Source organism: Cucurbita pepo, chromosome LG16 (genome assembly GCF_002806865.2).
Source record: "Cucurbita pepo subsp. pepo cultivar mu-cu-16 chromosome LG16, ASM280686v2, whole genome shotgun sequence".
Taxonomy (NCBI): Eukaryota; Viridiplantae; Streptophyta; class Magnoliopsida; order Cucurbitales; family Cucurbitaceae; genus Cucurbita; species Cucurbita pepo.
In genome coordinates, this window is record NC_036653.1 from 268125 (window position 1) to 284240 (window position 16116).

Genomic DNA, 16116 nt, shown 5'->3' on the forward strand with positions numbered 1-16116 from the left:
ATTTCTATTACCGATGTCCTCGGTTCCTTCTTGTTAGTGCTTTTCCAATTAAAATTTTAACGGTCATATTTTTGGAATCCATAATTATTTATGCATTATATAAAATACAAATATTTTAATATTTATCCTATTTTGTTAACTAAATATCCAAAATTAATACTAATATTTATCCTATTTTTATTTGTAGGAAGCCGAGCAAAGTGAAGTCGTTTTCAAGAAAATACAAAATCTTGTTTCTCGTAAGTTACGTGACCAAAAGAACAATTTTCTTCTCGTCTTTTCAGTTCGTTATTAGAGTCCGTTACATTTCCAATAGTGTTGAGATCATTAAAAGTTAGATAACGTCTTACCAAATTTTCACTCTCGTAGAGCTCATGTTTTTGTGTAGCTTTCTCAATATAGATATACAGTATAATGTCTATATATAGTAAAATGAATTATAAATATATTCTATCCACGGTAGTACAATTCATCAATATAAATCTCTAGCTGTCATGAGTTTACCATCCCGATGTTACCATGTATATTTCTCTGTGTTTTCTTTCTCTTGTTCTTCTAGATTAGGTATGTGAGTTGCGCGATCCTAACATCTTGTATCAAAATTAGGAGAGATTCACCAAAATCTGTGAAAATAGAAAGCTCAAAGATCGAAATCGAGAAGTTTGATGGATTTGATTTTGATCTCTAGAAGATTGTTTATACTAGAAAGATCTTCACAAACCCTTGTATGCAGTAAATTTGGATTCCGTGACCATTGAAAAGTTGAAGCTCTAGGATTGGCAAGCTCTAGAGTTGATTCAGTTGATGTTATCCAGAGACGTGGTGTTTACTATCGTCAAGTAGAAAACAACGTCGGATCTGTTGAAGGCGTTGGTCGAATTTGTACGAAAAAAAGAAGATGCATACTCACAAATTGGGAGATGATAATGTTTCTGCAAATTCAATGAAAGATACTAGGGATGCTTTAATTCTCGGTATGGATAGGGTGGTTGAATCTTGAATTTTGGATTCGGGTGCATCTTTTGGAAATTTCGGGAAGATGTATCTTGTAACAAAATCTTGGAGATTGAAAGAAAGGATGATGTCTGCGTATAAACTCTAATAGAGAATCAGTAGACATGTAAAAATGTTAGATATATTTTGGTCTAAAAAAAAATATGATCTTTATTCGTTAGTTGGACATCAGGCGTCATCAAACAAAGTTTAGGAAGAGCTTGTTGGGAGATTGTGAAGGATGCTACGGTATTTGCAAATAGCACAAAATCTTTAACCTTATACACCAATATAGAGTGTATAAACATGGTTGCTGTTGCATAAGAAATATTAGAGGGGTTTGAAAATCTGTTGATACTAGTCATTGTTGACACAATATCTACCGCTCATAACTGTGAATAGATATGAAAATATTATTAGTCAAGGATACAGATTTAAGAATGAGAAATAGAATTGGGATCGAAGGTTTAATCTTCATTGATATCCACAACGTTTAAATAGGATACAACATATCAACTAATACTTACGAGCAAGGAAAATATAAACTAACTAAATTTTGATAATAAAATAAAATATACTGCTAATCAAATTTAATTAATATCGAAGATATATTCCTTAACAAATCAAATATTAAATAATTACGAATATCATATCTTCCAACTAATTCAAACTGGAAATAAGTTGCACTAAATTCTGAGAGCCTCCTTTAGTGCAAGCTTATTTCCAACTCCGAGAGCCTTGCGAAAAACTTCAAACTTCACTTTGTTCCCGGTTAACAGCTTGCCATCTTGTTTCTTCTTTAGGAGCTTCTCTTTTTCTCTTTCCTTTTTTTTACGCTTTCTCTTCTTCCCAGCTGTTGCCGTTTCTGTGCTCTCTTCTTCAGCTTCCTTTTCAGCTGATGCATCAGAAGGAGTTACAAGGTCGGGTGGGTTCTCAACTTTGGCCTCTTGTGAAGAAAGAGGAGAGTCTACTGATTTTGATATAGTAAGCCCCTCTCTTAGCTCAGCAAGAATCTTATCCAAATCATCTTCTTCTAGAGCAATCCTTTCACTCTTCTTCTTCTTTTTATTTTTTGAAGTTTCTGCCACTCTTTTGCCTTTATCTCTAAAATTTTGAGTCAGTGCCGGGGTAGTTTTTGTTGTCTCTACATCTGACATTTCTTTTTCTACCTCTTTATCTGATACATTAAAATTCCTGGTCTTCCCTTCTTGATCGATGCCCTTGCTTTCCTTGCACTCGTCATTCAACTGAACTAAAGATTCTAACGAGTTCTTATCATCCATTCCATTACCTTGTTCTCTTTCACCAACCAAACTGTCTTCAAATTTGTCGCCTTCGTCAGCCACAACATCACGTGACACGGTAACCAACTTTGTTTCCAAATCCATACACCTCCAACCCTTTCTATGAGTATCATAGCCAACAAAAATGCATTTCTTCACCTTTGGGTCAAGTTTAGTTTGATTATGTTTCAGTACATGAGCATAACAAATAGACTCAAAAGTATGAAAATAACTCACATTGGGTTTACGATGATAAATTAGCTCGAATGGTGATGATTATGTCCCTGGCCATGGAGGCAGCCGATTTACAACATGGCAAGCTGTTTGAAAAGCTGATGCCCATAACTCTCTTGGAAGACTCCTCGCATGCAGCCAAGACAAGCGAACTGATGTAAGATGAGCTAACTTGAGCTTAGCCATCCCATTTTGTTGCGGGGTTCCTGGACAAGTCAGTTGACGCTGATTCCCATGCTCCTAACAGTATTCCATAAAATCATTTGAAAGAAATTCCCCTCCATTATTAGTGCGCAAGCACTTGATTTTCAATTTAAATTCTTTTTCCGTAGCATACTTAAACTAAATAAACTTTGAAAAAGCTTCACTTTTGTGTTCTAAGAAGTATACCCAACTGAAGCGAGAGAAATCATCCACAAACACCATCACGTAATGAAGGCCGGTATAGCTTGTTGTTCGCGTCGGTCCCAAAAGATCAAAATGAATCAATTCCAATACTGTTGAAGCTCTACTCTTTGAGCTTGTGAAAGGAAGATGATGAGACTTGCCATATTGACAGATTGGACAAACCTCATCATGTTGAATATCTTTAAAGACAGGGACACCATCAAGAAGTTGTTTTGTGGATATTTTCTGCAACAACTGAAAATCCACATGACCCAAACGAGCATGCCAAAGAGTTGAGCTTGCATTATGACCAACTTTCTTGATATATTCATCACTAGCTGATAAAACATACAAATATTCTTTTATTTTTCCACAAAACTGGATATCAGCATCAACATGTTTCACATTAGAGAGTATTTGAACATCTTTAGGACAAAAAAGAACATATCTTCCTGAATCTGTTATTTATGACACAGAAGCAAGATTTTTCTTCAAACCAGGAACATGATAAATATCCTTGAGTAGAACACTCCCATCATTCAAATCTCCTTCTTTCGTCACAGGATGCATTGAATTATCAGCTGTCACAATGACCTTATTTTGAAAATGTGGACGGACGTCTGATAGAAGAGTTTCGTTTCCAGTTGCATGATGAGAGCAGCCGGAATCGACAATCCATTTTTCATTGTAGTCTATAAAGGCATGAGCATTTGCAGAGACATCATCTTGGTGTACAGCTGAAGTCACATTTGTTGGCTGGTCAAGAACCTCAGTGGTTAAGCAGTGTTCCCAAATTGGATCTGAAGAACTTTTACTTTCATGTACATCATTTGCTCCTGATTCCTGCATTTTTGCTCGGCAATTTGGCTTAATATGGCCTGACTTTCAGCAACGATGACACACCACTCTCACCTGACAATCTCATTTAAAATGGCCAGGTTTTCCACACCTGTAACAAGCTTTAAATGGCTTCTTTGACGACTTCTCACTTCTGAATTGATTCTCATTGCTTGATGAAGGCTTTGAATGAAAGTTATGTCTCCTTTGATCTTTGACATACAACACATCTTCTGACTTTGGGGAAAACTCGTTGCTGCTAGTCATTTGCTTAATCAAGGCTTCCTGATTGGAAAGAAGATTATCCACTTCAATAACTATAGGCTGATTTGCCCACCCTTGTATTGAGGAAACAAAGGGCATAAACTCTTTTCGTAATCCACGAATAAGATAACGCCGTAATCGAGCATCACTCACTGTCTCCTCAGCATCTAATTTTGAAATTTCAGAACATAGATTTTTCACTTTCAAAAAATATTGTTCAACAGAAAAATTACCTTGAGTTACCATAGCTAGTTCATTCTCTAGAAATTGCAATTGAGCGGTATTTTTCTTAGTGAACAACTCTTGAAGTGTTTCCCATACTTGCTGTGGAGTATCTGCTGGAATCTCTGTGTCATCACCTTCAATTAAATCCCACAAATCTTGCCCCTGTAGATAAGCTTCATACATAACTTCCAATAACTATAGTTATTACCAACAAGCTTTTCCATAGCTATACCTATAGAAGCACTTCCACCATTCATCTCGTTGAGTAATAATATCAAACCCTACCAACAAAGCTCTGATACCAACTGACACAATATCTACCACTCAAAAGTGTGAATAGGTATGAAAATATTATTACAATACAGATTTGAGAATGAGAAATAGAATTGGGATCGAAGGTTCAATCTTCATTGATATCCACAAAATAGAATACAAGATACCAACTAATACCTACCAACAAGGAAAATATAAACTAACTAATCTTGATAATAAAATAAAATATACTACTAATCAAATTTAGTAATATCTAAGATATATTCCCTTACTAATATATTGTTCAAATATTAAAGGATTACTAATATCATATGTTAACTAATTCAAACTAGAAATAAGTTGCACTAAATTCGGACAATTGTGAGAGTTGCATTATGGGCAAACAAAAATAAGTTAGCTTCACAAAGGTACCAGAGAATCGAAGAAAGTACGATTGAAAATGGTCGATACAGATATTTAGAACCATCTCGAGTTTCATCATTTGGTGGATCCAAGTTCTACATCACCTTATTAATGATTTTAGCAGAAAGATAGGAGTTTATTGTTAAAATACCATCACTAGTCTAATAGAGTTAAGCCCAACATTGTATATTAGGAAAATTATTTAGAAAATTTAGGAATAAATTTAGGAAAATGATTTATATACTTTATGAAAAAGGTTAGAAATTTTAGGAATAAATTGTCTAGCCGTCTAGTATAAATACCCCATCCTACCTAGATTATCATCCCAAGCAATACAAAGCAATAGTATTCTACAAAGCTGTCTTGTATTCTCTTATCGATTGGTCTTAGTAAAGAGTGCGAGTGTTTCTCACAGAGAGTTGTGTTCAACAATCTAGTATTAGAGCGAGGTTAGTGTAGGTTATTCGATCTCTTGGAATTCTTAGTATGCTATGTGGTTGCAGCTCTTTCTGATCTTCTACATCAGAAACGATTTCTTGAGATTATTAGTGTGTGAGTTTCATTGGTGTCGTGAGTAGTCTGTGACTATGCAAGTCTTGTGTCGAAAGAACTTGTTTGGTATTACTGAGGTATAGCCAACACGATGGGTGATTTCTAAATCGTTGAAGGAATCAAGAAACTCAACAACAACAACTAAAATACGTGGGCAACATGCATGATGTCCTATTTATAAGGACATGATCTTTGGGAGATCGTTGGCGGGCGCTGCTAGAGGATGATTCTAACAGCGCCTTGCGCAAATGGAGAGTCAAAGCAGGTAAAACAATGTTTTCCTTGAAGACCACAATCGGAGAAGAGATGTTAGAGCACATTTGGGATGACAAGACACCGAAAGAAGCATGGGACACGTTCATGATGCTGTTCTCAAAGAAGAACGATACAAGGCTACAACTTCTGGAAAATGAGTTGTTGTCAATTTCATAACGTGACATGACAATTGCTCAGTACTTCCACAAGGTCAAGTCGATCTGTCGAGAGATTACTGAACTAGACCCGAAGTCTGCCATTGTAGAATCTCGAATGAAGATGATTATAATCCATGGATTGCGACCAGAATACAGGAGCTTTATTATTGCTATACAAGGATGCCCACTCAACCATCACTCGAAAAGTTTGAAAATTTGTTAGACAGCCAAGAAGCCATGACTAAATAAATAGGAGGCATAACATTGAAGGGTGAAGAAGAAACACTTTACACAAGTGAAAGTCGGAGCAATAATAAGTCGTCTACCAAACGTGGATACAATGGTGACAAAAGAAGAAGTCACCAAGGAACTGCACAACTAGAGAGAGCTCAGAAGAACGATAACAATAACTCTCAAGGGAAGAGATTTGAAGGCATTTGCTACAATTGCGGGAAAAGGGGTCACATATCCAGGGATTGTTGGTTTAAGAAAAATTCTGTTGAAAGCAATGTGGCAGCATCCAAAAAGAAGATGGAGGATGAATGGGATGCAGATGTGTCTCATAGAAGAAGACGAGCTAGCACTCATGGCAATGATGGGAGAGCATATCAGTTACGAGGATGATTGGGTCATTGATTCAAGATGCTCAAACCACATGATTAACGATCAGAGTGACACAATTGAAGCAGGCCCTCGGAGAAGGAAGTATTATCAGACTTGGGAACTAGTACCAAGACTAGAAGATGTCAAATCTGTTAGACAAACACGACTCTCCACAATGGTATGATATTGTCCACTTTGAGCATAAGCTCTCATGGCTTTGTTTTGAGCTTCCCCAAGAGGCCTCACACCAATGGAGTTAGTATTCCTCACTTATAAACCCATGATCATTCCCAAAATTAGCCGATGTGGGACTTCAATCATCCAACACCTCCCCTCGAACAAAGTGCGCCTCCCCTTAATCGAGGCTCACTCCTTTGGAGTCTTAGTCGGTTTTGACTGCCTTCGAGGAGGCTTGACTCATTTTCTTTTGGAGTCCTTTGTTCGATATTTGAGAAGTTACCAATCTATTGGCACGACTAAGTTTAGGGTATGGCTCTGATACCATGTTAGACGAACACGACTCTCCACAATGGTATGATATTGTCCACTTTGAGCATAAGCTCTCATGGCTTTGCTTTGAGCTCCCCCAAAAGGCCTCACACCAATGGAGTTAGTATTCCTCACTTATAAACTCATGATCATTCCCTAAATTAGCCGATGTGGGACTTCAATCATCCAACAAAATCCATCTCTTGCAAGTGGGCTTACAAAATAATGTGTCTCTTGGATGGATCAATAAAGATACAAAACTCAATATGTAGCTCGAGGGTTCTCTCAAGAATATAGACTCGACTCTGATGAAACGTTTAGTCCAGTGGCGAAGATAACTATCTTAAAGGTTCCTCCAGTACTTATGGTAAATAAAGATTGGAAATTATGGCAGATGGGTATGAAGAATGTTTTCCTGAACGGTGAGTTAAACAGAGAGTTCTACATGGACCAATCGAAGAAATTTGAAAATGAAGTTGGAGTCATTAGTTAGTATATGCAAAGTCCGAAGAAGCCTCAATTGGATGCAGCACGATGGACCTTGAGATATGTCAAAGGTACAATCAATTACGATCGTTTGTACAAAAGAAGCGAAGACTGCATGCTAGCTGGATATAGTGATGTCGACTATGCAGGAGACCACGATACCCGAAGATCAATCATTGGGTATGTGTTCAAGCTCGGTTTGAGAATAATTTTTTGGTGTAACAAAAGACAACCAACAGTATCATTGTCAACTAGAGAAATAGAGTAGAGAGAAACAGCTGGAGCAGCTCAAGAAAATACATGGGTGAAACTCTTGATGGAAGATTGGCACCCGAGATTTGACTATCAAATACCACTTCATTGCAACAACCAATCTACAATTTTCCTGGTAGAAAATTCGGTGTTTTTTACTAGAACAAAGTATATGGAGGTGCACTACCATTCCATTAAAGAGAAAGTCCTAAAGGAAGAAATCGAGATGCAACAGATCGAGACAGATGACCAAGTGACAAATTTGTTTACAAAGGGGCTGAACATGGTGCAGGGAATGAGAACTATTGATGAGGGGAGTGTTAAAATATCATCACTAGCTCAATAGGTTAAGCCCAACATTGTAGGTTAGGAAAATGATTTTAAAATTTTAGGAATAAATTTAGGAAAATGATTTTGATACTTTAGGTAAAAGGTTGAGAAATTTTAAGAATAAATTGTCGAGCCCTCTGATATAAATACCCCTCCATCCTACCTAGGTTATCATCCCAAGCAATAGTATTCTATAAGGTATCTTGTATTCTCTTCTCAATTGGTCTTAATAAAGAGTGCGTGTGTTTCTTACAAAGAGTTGTGTTCAACATTTATTTCTTGAAACACAAGCCAAATATGTTTGCTACCTTCAAGAGGTGGGAGGTGGAAAACTGAAGTTGAAAATTAGATCGATTTGAAAATCAAATACCCGAGGTCTGACAATGGAAGTGACAAGTCATAATTCAAAGCATCGAGTGCAACTGAGAGAATCAAATTAATGAGGAGAGTTTCTGATAAGGCAACACAAGGAGTATGATGTTTATTCTGGGTTGCTAAAAATATTTTGGATTGATATTGTGAATACAACATCTTACTTTATCAATAGAGGGCTATCAGTATCCTTAGAGTTCAAGTTGCCAAAAGAGATATGGACCGAAAAAGAATTCAAGTGTTCTCATTGAACTTTTCGTTGCACTCCATTTATGTTGTTTTAGAGTAGAGTGACAAGCTTAATGCTAAGGCTATGAACGGCTACTTCATAAGTTATGGTTCTAACATGTTTGTATATAAGTTTTGAGATGACAAAAATGGAAAAATCATGAGACTTATGATGTGACATTTAATGAAAATATCATGTACAAGAAAAAAGAGAAGAAAAATTAAGACACAATGAAGCAAATGAGAGTCGAGGTAGAGTTGTAGAAAAATTCACCAATAATGTTGTAATAGAAACTTAAAAACTTCTGATACTGTAGTTGAAAAACTAGAGGTGGAGCACGTGACACTTGAGTAGGTGTTGAGGACATCATTCTGAACCATTAGAACACCAAATAAATATTCACCTTCATTACACTGTCTATTGTTAACTGATAAACGGAAACCAGAGTCCCTTGATGAAGCCTAAAAGGTGGATGATTCAACCAAGTGGGAACAAGCCATGGAGGATGAGATGAATTCGCTTGAAAAGAATAACACGTGGGAGTTGACAGAGTTACCTATGGGATAGAGAGCTTTGTTGAACAAGTGAGTGTTCAGAATAAAGGCTTAACTATGTGGCAAAAGGAGGTTCAAGACTCGATTAGTAGTTAAAGAATATTCACAAATAAAATGTTTTGATTATGCTGAAATCTTTTATCTTGTTGTGAAATTAACTATTATTCGAGTTCTTTTGAGTATTGTTGCATCATAGAATTAGCACCTTGAGAAAATGTAGATAAAAAATAGTGTTTTTACATGGCGACCTAGATGAGGAGATCTATATGCAGGAATCAAAAGGGTTTATCGTCCAAGCAAGGAACACATGGTGTGCAAGCTCAACAAGAGCTTGTATGGATTGAAACAAGCAACGAGACAATCATCCATGAAGTTTGATTCCTTTATTTGCAAGAGTGATTTTCACCGGAGTGAAAATGATCACTGTTATTACTTCAAGAAATACACTAATTCTTATGTATTTTCTAGGATCCAATACGAGGGAGATAAACATATCTTTAGTATTTGAGATGAAAGATTTATGTGCAACAAAGTAGATTTTCCAGATGAGGATTTCTCGAGATAGATTTGCTATCACATTAAACTTATCTGAGTAGCAGTACATCGAGAAGGTGTTGTCTATATTCAAGATGAATGATGTCAAACCTAGGACTACCCTTTTGACAAATCGTGTCAAATTGTCAAATGGGCAATCTCCCAAGACAACTAAGGAGTTGTGAGCAAATGACATTAGTTCCATTCGTTTTTGTAGTTGAGAGCTTAATGTATACTATGACCTGCAACAAACCTGATATAACACATGTAGTGGAAATTGTTAGTAGGTACATGATAAACTCGGGGAAAGAATATTAAGAACTATGAAGTGGCTTTTGAGAGATCTAAGAGGTACATTTTGTACTTCCTCTGTTATGGAAATGACAAATTAATTCTATAAGGTTTTATGGACGTTGTACTTAGTTGAGATGTAGACAGTGGTAAGAGCACATTTGGATATATCTACATTATAGATGGAACAACGGTAAGTAACTTGTGTTGCTTCCTCTACTAAGACCGAGTACGTGACAATAATAAGATGATGCAACTAACAAACTATTTAGAAGAGTTAGGCAAGAAGTAGTGTGAGAAATTTGTTTTTTTTACAAATAGTCAGAGTGTCATACCATTAGTAAAGAATTCGGTTTATTTATTCAAAGATAAAGCACATCAAAAGATGATACCATTTCACTCACCGGTTAATAAAAGAATGTGATATATGTTTGGAGTAAATAGATGGTGCAAAAAATTCAACAGACATGTTAACAAAATGTGTTGATATTGAAAAATGGAGATCGTGTAGAGCCTTGGTTGGTCTTCTGATGACTGAATATAGTAATGATGTCGAGAATCCTTTTACTTATAGCTTACTTAACGACCATATTGAGCTTACCTTTGTTTTGCAAAAAAGAAAGAAAAGAAGGAGATGATGATGGTATGGTAGGTAAGCCAACCAAAACTCATCCAATTTACTCCATCATAGCGTTATGAAGATCGTCAAATGAACAGCTGAACCAATTTATGTTTGAAACTTTTGTGGTCGGGAAATAAATCTGATAAACTACCCTATCAAAGTCACAAACTTTTGAACAAGAACACAAAAGTCAAGCCAAATGTGTCTTAATTCAAACAATAAATTGCATAAGTTTTATCAAATGGGTGTCTTGTGGCCTTCAGAAAGCTGCCCACCAATGCCATGCAAAACATTACTGCTTATATATAAACATATAATGGGTTCGTCTCTATGGTAGCGATGGGAGGCTGTAAAATGATCGTTCGTTTGATCTTGATGGGGTGTTTGCTGGTTAATAATGGAGTTGATGGAGCGAACAAGAAGGTGGACGTTGGAGCTTCGTTTATATTTGGCGATTCACTGGTTGATGCGGGAAATAATAACTATTTATCGACCTTGTCCAAAGCTAATCTTCGTCCCAATGGCATTGATTATATTCCTTCTGGAGGCAACCCCACTGGCCGCTTTACCAATGGTCGAACCATCGGCGACATCGTCGGTAAGTGCTTCTTACTCCGGTATGTTATAAAGTAAATTATACTTTTGATCACCGAGGTAAAGCATACTTGTGCCTTTGGTGGTCAATAACGTTCTATTAGATAGGAACATATTTGATAAATACTAATAACTCCCGCGTAGTATAAGTCTACCTGACCGTGAGACCGATTGGTCGAACAGAGACGAAAGTCGGTCATAGTGATTCGAGGTGATTAGTGAAATACATTAGTTTATATTAATTATTAGCATGGTTATAAGTTTGATGGGAGTTGGTTGGTTGCAGGTGAGGAGTTAGGAATTCCAAACCATGCAGTGCCATTTCTTGACCCAAACGCCACCGGTAAATCAATATTGTACGGCGTTAACTATGCATCCGGCGGTGGCGGAATTCTCAATGCAACCGGAAGGATCTTCGTATGAAATTTCTCTTTCTTTTTTATTTATTTATTATTATTATTATTATTATTTTTAATAGTTTTGATCATTTTCAATTTCTTTTTGTCCAATCCAACTTTCTATCACTTTTATAAGTGGTCGTTGTTATCTGCATATTATTTAAAAATAAAACATTGGTTTGAACAAATTTTTTGTTGGACGAACATTTCTTGGACATGTGGCTCTTCTTTCCGTAATTGTAGCAAATAATTTCAAATCTCTTATTTTGAGAAGTCTTGTTGTCGATCTTCTGAGCTCCCTTAGGTTGTGTGGTTCTTTCGTAGCTTATTCTTTTGTCATAATTTTTGTATCTACGCAACTTATTGTTACTCCGACTTGTATTTGAGTAGAGTGAATTTTATTCACTCTTCGTGATGCCTCTCATTTGCTTAGTCATGACTTCTTGACTAGCTAAAAGATTTTCGAATCCTATAAGTCATGGTTGAATGGGTCATCTTGTACAACAATAATTGAATCAAGTTGTGTAATCTCTCGACAGATTAACTTGACCCAGTGGAAGTACTAAACCATCGTCGTGTCGTGTTGTGAGATTGATAAGAGCTCGTTCTCCAAAATTGTAGCACCGTATCATTCTTCTTTGAAAAAAGTGTCATAAATCTGTCTCATGCTTCTTTCGGTGTCTTGTCATCTTGAATGTGCTCCAACATCTCTTCTTCAACGATGGTTCTCAAGGCAAACATTGTTTTACTTGCTTCGATTCTCCATTTGCATAAGTCACCATTAGCATCCCCTCTGGCGGCATAATTTCACTTCTACCAACAACCTCCCAAACGTCTTATCCTTATGGATAGGATACGATGAATGTTGTCCACTTGTAGTTGTTGCTTATGGTTTTTTTTTATTTCATCGAGGTCTTAGAGATCAACCATCGTGTTGACAGTACCTTAGTAATACCAAACAAACTAGTTTTTTTAACATAACTTGTAAAGTCACAGACTACTCATAATCGTTCGTTAGTTAGTGATTGTGTACTCATAAAATTATTGAGCTCAACCGTATTGAATTAGTACGTAATTTGGTAATAGAGGTGTGATAATTGGCAGGTAAACAGGCTAGGAATGGACGTTCAAGTCGATTTCTTCAACATTACAAGAAAACAGTTCGATAAAATCTTGGGTCCATCAAAAGCAAGAGATTACATATCCAAAAAGTCCATAATTTCCATCACAATCGGAGCCAACGATTTCTTGAACAATTATCTCCTTCCGGTGCTCTCCATCGGCGCCAGAATCTCCCAAAGCCCCGACTCCTTCATCGATAACATGATCGCTCATCTCAAGAACCAGCTCACTGTCGGTATCATTTCTTTCCTTCAAAATAAAATTACATAACTTAGCAAATAATTTGGTCATTCATGCAGAGACTTTACCAAATGGATGCTCGAAAGTTCGTGGTGGGGAATGTCGGGCCCATCGGATGCATACCCTATCAGAAGACCATCAACCAGTTGAACGAAGACCAATGCGTTGATTTGGCCAACAAATTGGCACTTCAATACAACGCCAAGTTGAAGGATTTGCTTGCCGATCTCAACAAAAAACTCCCTGCCTCCACTTTTGTGTATGCCAATGTCTATGATCTTGTCATGGACCTCATCGTCAACTATGACAATTATGGTAACTACTCTATATTTCTATCTCTTTTTTAAAGTTCTTTTTCTTTTGCCATTTTATTATTTTATTAAAAGGGTTCGTACCATTTTATTATTTTATTAAAAGGGTTCGTAGGTTGAGTTGGATTAAGTTGAGTCGGATTAAAATCTTTTTCTAGACTCAATTCAAATGTTTGGATTATAATTTTTTTTTTGTTTTTTTTTTTTTTTTTTTTTGTAGTAGCTCTAGCTTACCACCGGTAGATATCATCCCCTTTGGATTTTCCCTTCCTGGAATTCCCCTCAAGATAATACCTAGCAAATATTTTCCTCTTTGAGCTAACAAATATTGTTCTATTTGGGTATTCCCTTCTCAACTTCCCCTCGTTACCACGGGCAAATATGATCCTTTTTTAGCTTTCCTTCTTGGCCTTCCACTCAAGGTTACTACTAGCAAATATGGTACTTTTTGGACAAGCAATGTTCTTCTATTTGGGTACTTTTTGGGCTAGCAAATATTCTTCTATTTGGGTTTTCCCTTCCGTACTTCCCCTTAAGGTTACTCTGAGTAGATATTATTCTTTTTTAGCTTTCCCTTTCAGGCTTCCCCTCAAGGTTTGAACTTCCCTTCAAGGTTACTCCTAGCAGATATGGTTCTTTTTTAGTTTTCCCTTCCCGACTTCCCCTCAAGGTTACTACTAACAAATATTGTCATCTTTGTGCTATGAAATATTGTTCTATTTGAGTTTTCTCTTCTAAGCTTTCCCTTAGGATTTTAAAGTTTTCCCTTAAGATTTTAAAACGAGTTGTCTACGGAGAGGTTTCTACACCCATATAATAAATGTTTCGTTCCTCTCTCCAACCAATGTGAGATCTCACAATCCACTCTCTCGAGTGCCAGCATCCCCATTGGCACACCATTCGGTGTCTGGCTCTAATACCATTTGTAATAGCCCAAGCTTCCCCTCAAGGTTTTAAAATGCATCTATGTGTGAAAGGTTTCCGAACCTTTATAAGAAATGTAATCAAGGTGGGATCTCACATTTTTAAGCCAAACTTTTATTAAACAATGAACGGAAATCAACTCAAATAAACAACCCGATGCATAAAATTTTCATTCCCCAAACAGTAGAAGTTAGATTTGGTTAGATTTGACTCAAGTTTTTTTTGGGTCATCTGATTTCTTAAACACCCCAATTTTTATTGAAGATGATTTGATTCAACTCAATCTAATGTGAGGAGAATCAATTCATAGAATTTTTATTTATTTGAACTCAATCAAGTTTTAAGGAGTTTATTTCTTAAAATGTTTGGGATGGCGTGATATTGCAAATAAAACTATATATTTATAGGGTTCAAGACGGCTAGTAGAGCGTGTTGTGGGAATGGAGGGCAGTTTGCAGGTATAATACCATGCGGGCCTCAATCAAGCTTGTGCACAGAGCGATCAAGGCATGTGTTTTGGGATCCTTACCATCCCAGTGAAGCTGCCAATCTCATTATTGCCAAGAAATTGCTGGATGGCGACCATAAATACATCTTCCCTCTTAATCTTAGACAGCTTCGCGACCTCTAATAGTCATAATCAGCAACAACAAAGCTCCAATTTTAGGTTTTGTATGGATAATATATCGTTTATAACATGCTTTGGATTGCCTTTACACTGTTTGATAATATGCCCCAATCTTCCTTTTTCTTTACATTCTTTTGCTTGGATTGTCATCTTCTTTCAGTATTATCTCCCATAAATTCCATTGAGATGATACCATTTAAGTAACCAGAAAGAAAAAAACAAAATAATATGTGAGATTCAATGTCGGATGCGAGGAGAACTAAACATTACCTCTAAAGGGAGAACCGAAAGTAAAATATTTGTTAGCGATGGACTTGAGCTATTATAAATGGTATCAGAGCCTATCACTGAGGTATGTGCTAGTGAGGAGGCTGAGCCTTGAAAGGAGTGAATATGAGGCGATGTACCAATAAGGACGTTGGACCCCGAATGCGGTGGATTGGAGGAGTCCCACATCAAATTAGAGAAAGGAACGAGTGCCAGCAAAGACGCTGGGCCTCAAAATGGGTGGATTGTGAGATCCCACATCAGTTGGGGAGGAGAATGAAGCGTTACCGTGTTAGGAATCACGACTCTCCACAATGGTATGATATTGTCTACTTTGAGCATAAGCTCTCATGGCTTTGCTTTGGGCTTCCCCAAAAGGCCTCATACCAATGGAGTTAGTATTCTTCACTCGTAAACTCATGATCTTCCACTAAATTAACCAATGTAGGACACTCACTCCCAATAAACCTCAACATACCTCTCCATAGCAGACGAGTTTTTAAAAATCTTGAGGGAAAACCGGAGAAGGAAAGTCCAAAGATGACACTATCGGTGGGTATGAGTTATTACAAATGGTACCAGAGACAGACACCAAACGATGTGTCAGCGAATGGCTGAGTCCCGAAAGGGGTAGACACGAGACTAGACGCGTTTTAAAATTTTTGAGAGAAAACCTGAGAGGGAAAGTCTAAAGAGAACGATATCGATGAGTTTAAGCTATTATAAATGGTATCAGAGACAGACATCAAGCAATATGACAACGAATGGCTGAGCTCCAAAGGGAGTGAACACGAGACCAGATGCGTTTTAAATATCTTATTTTAAAAATCTTGAGGGAAAACCTTAAAGCGAAAGCTTAAATAGGACAATATCATACCTAAGACATCATAATGATGGAGCTTTGTGCGCCTATTTTTTGCATGTCGGACGTGTTTCTCCGGGAAGCACATGGTTGAATGGCGTATTCCATCTAATGCACACCAGCCATCTTCCTAGGGCTGCCGGCA

General features: G+C 36.9%; 1 protein-coding gene across 1 annotated transcript; it reads left to right on the forward strand.

The window, feature by feature from the left end:
- Positions 1-10906: 10906 nt before the first annotated feature.
- Positions 10907-15313, forward strand: LOC111776992 (GDSL esterase/lipase At2g23540). The gene is made up of 5 exons (XM_023656423.1): positions 10907-11223; positions 11506-11636; positions 12722-12970; positions 13039-13294; positions 14622-15313. The coding sequence occupies exons 1-5, from the start codon at positions 10956-10958 to the stop codon at positions 14843-14845; spliced, it is 1128 nt and encodes a 375-aa protein (XP_023512191.1). The 5' UTR covers positions 10907-10955; the 3' UTR covers positions 14846-15313.
- The last annotated feature ends 803 nt before the right edge of the window (positions 15314-16116 follow it).

Excerpts from the sequence above, each read along its gene's own strand:
- LOC111776992 (XM_023656423.1), top strand. The coding sequence starts at position 10,956 with ATGGTAGCGATGGGAGGCTGTAAAATGATCGTTCGTTTGATCTTGATG. Across the intron at positions 11,224-11,505 it reads AACCATCGGCGACATCGTCG|GTGAGGAGTTAGGAATTCCA; the intron begins GTAAGTGCTTCT and ends GGTTGGTTGCAG. Across the intron at positions 12,971-13,038 it reads ATCTCAAGAACCAGCTCACT|AGACTTTACCAAATGGATGC; the intron begins GTCGGTATCATT and ends TCATTCATGCAG.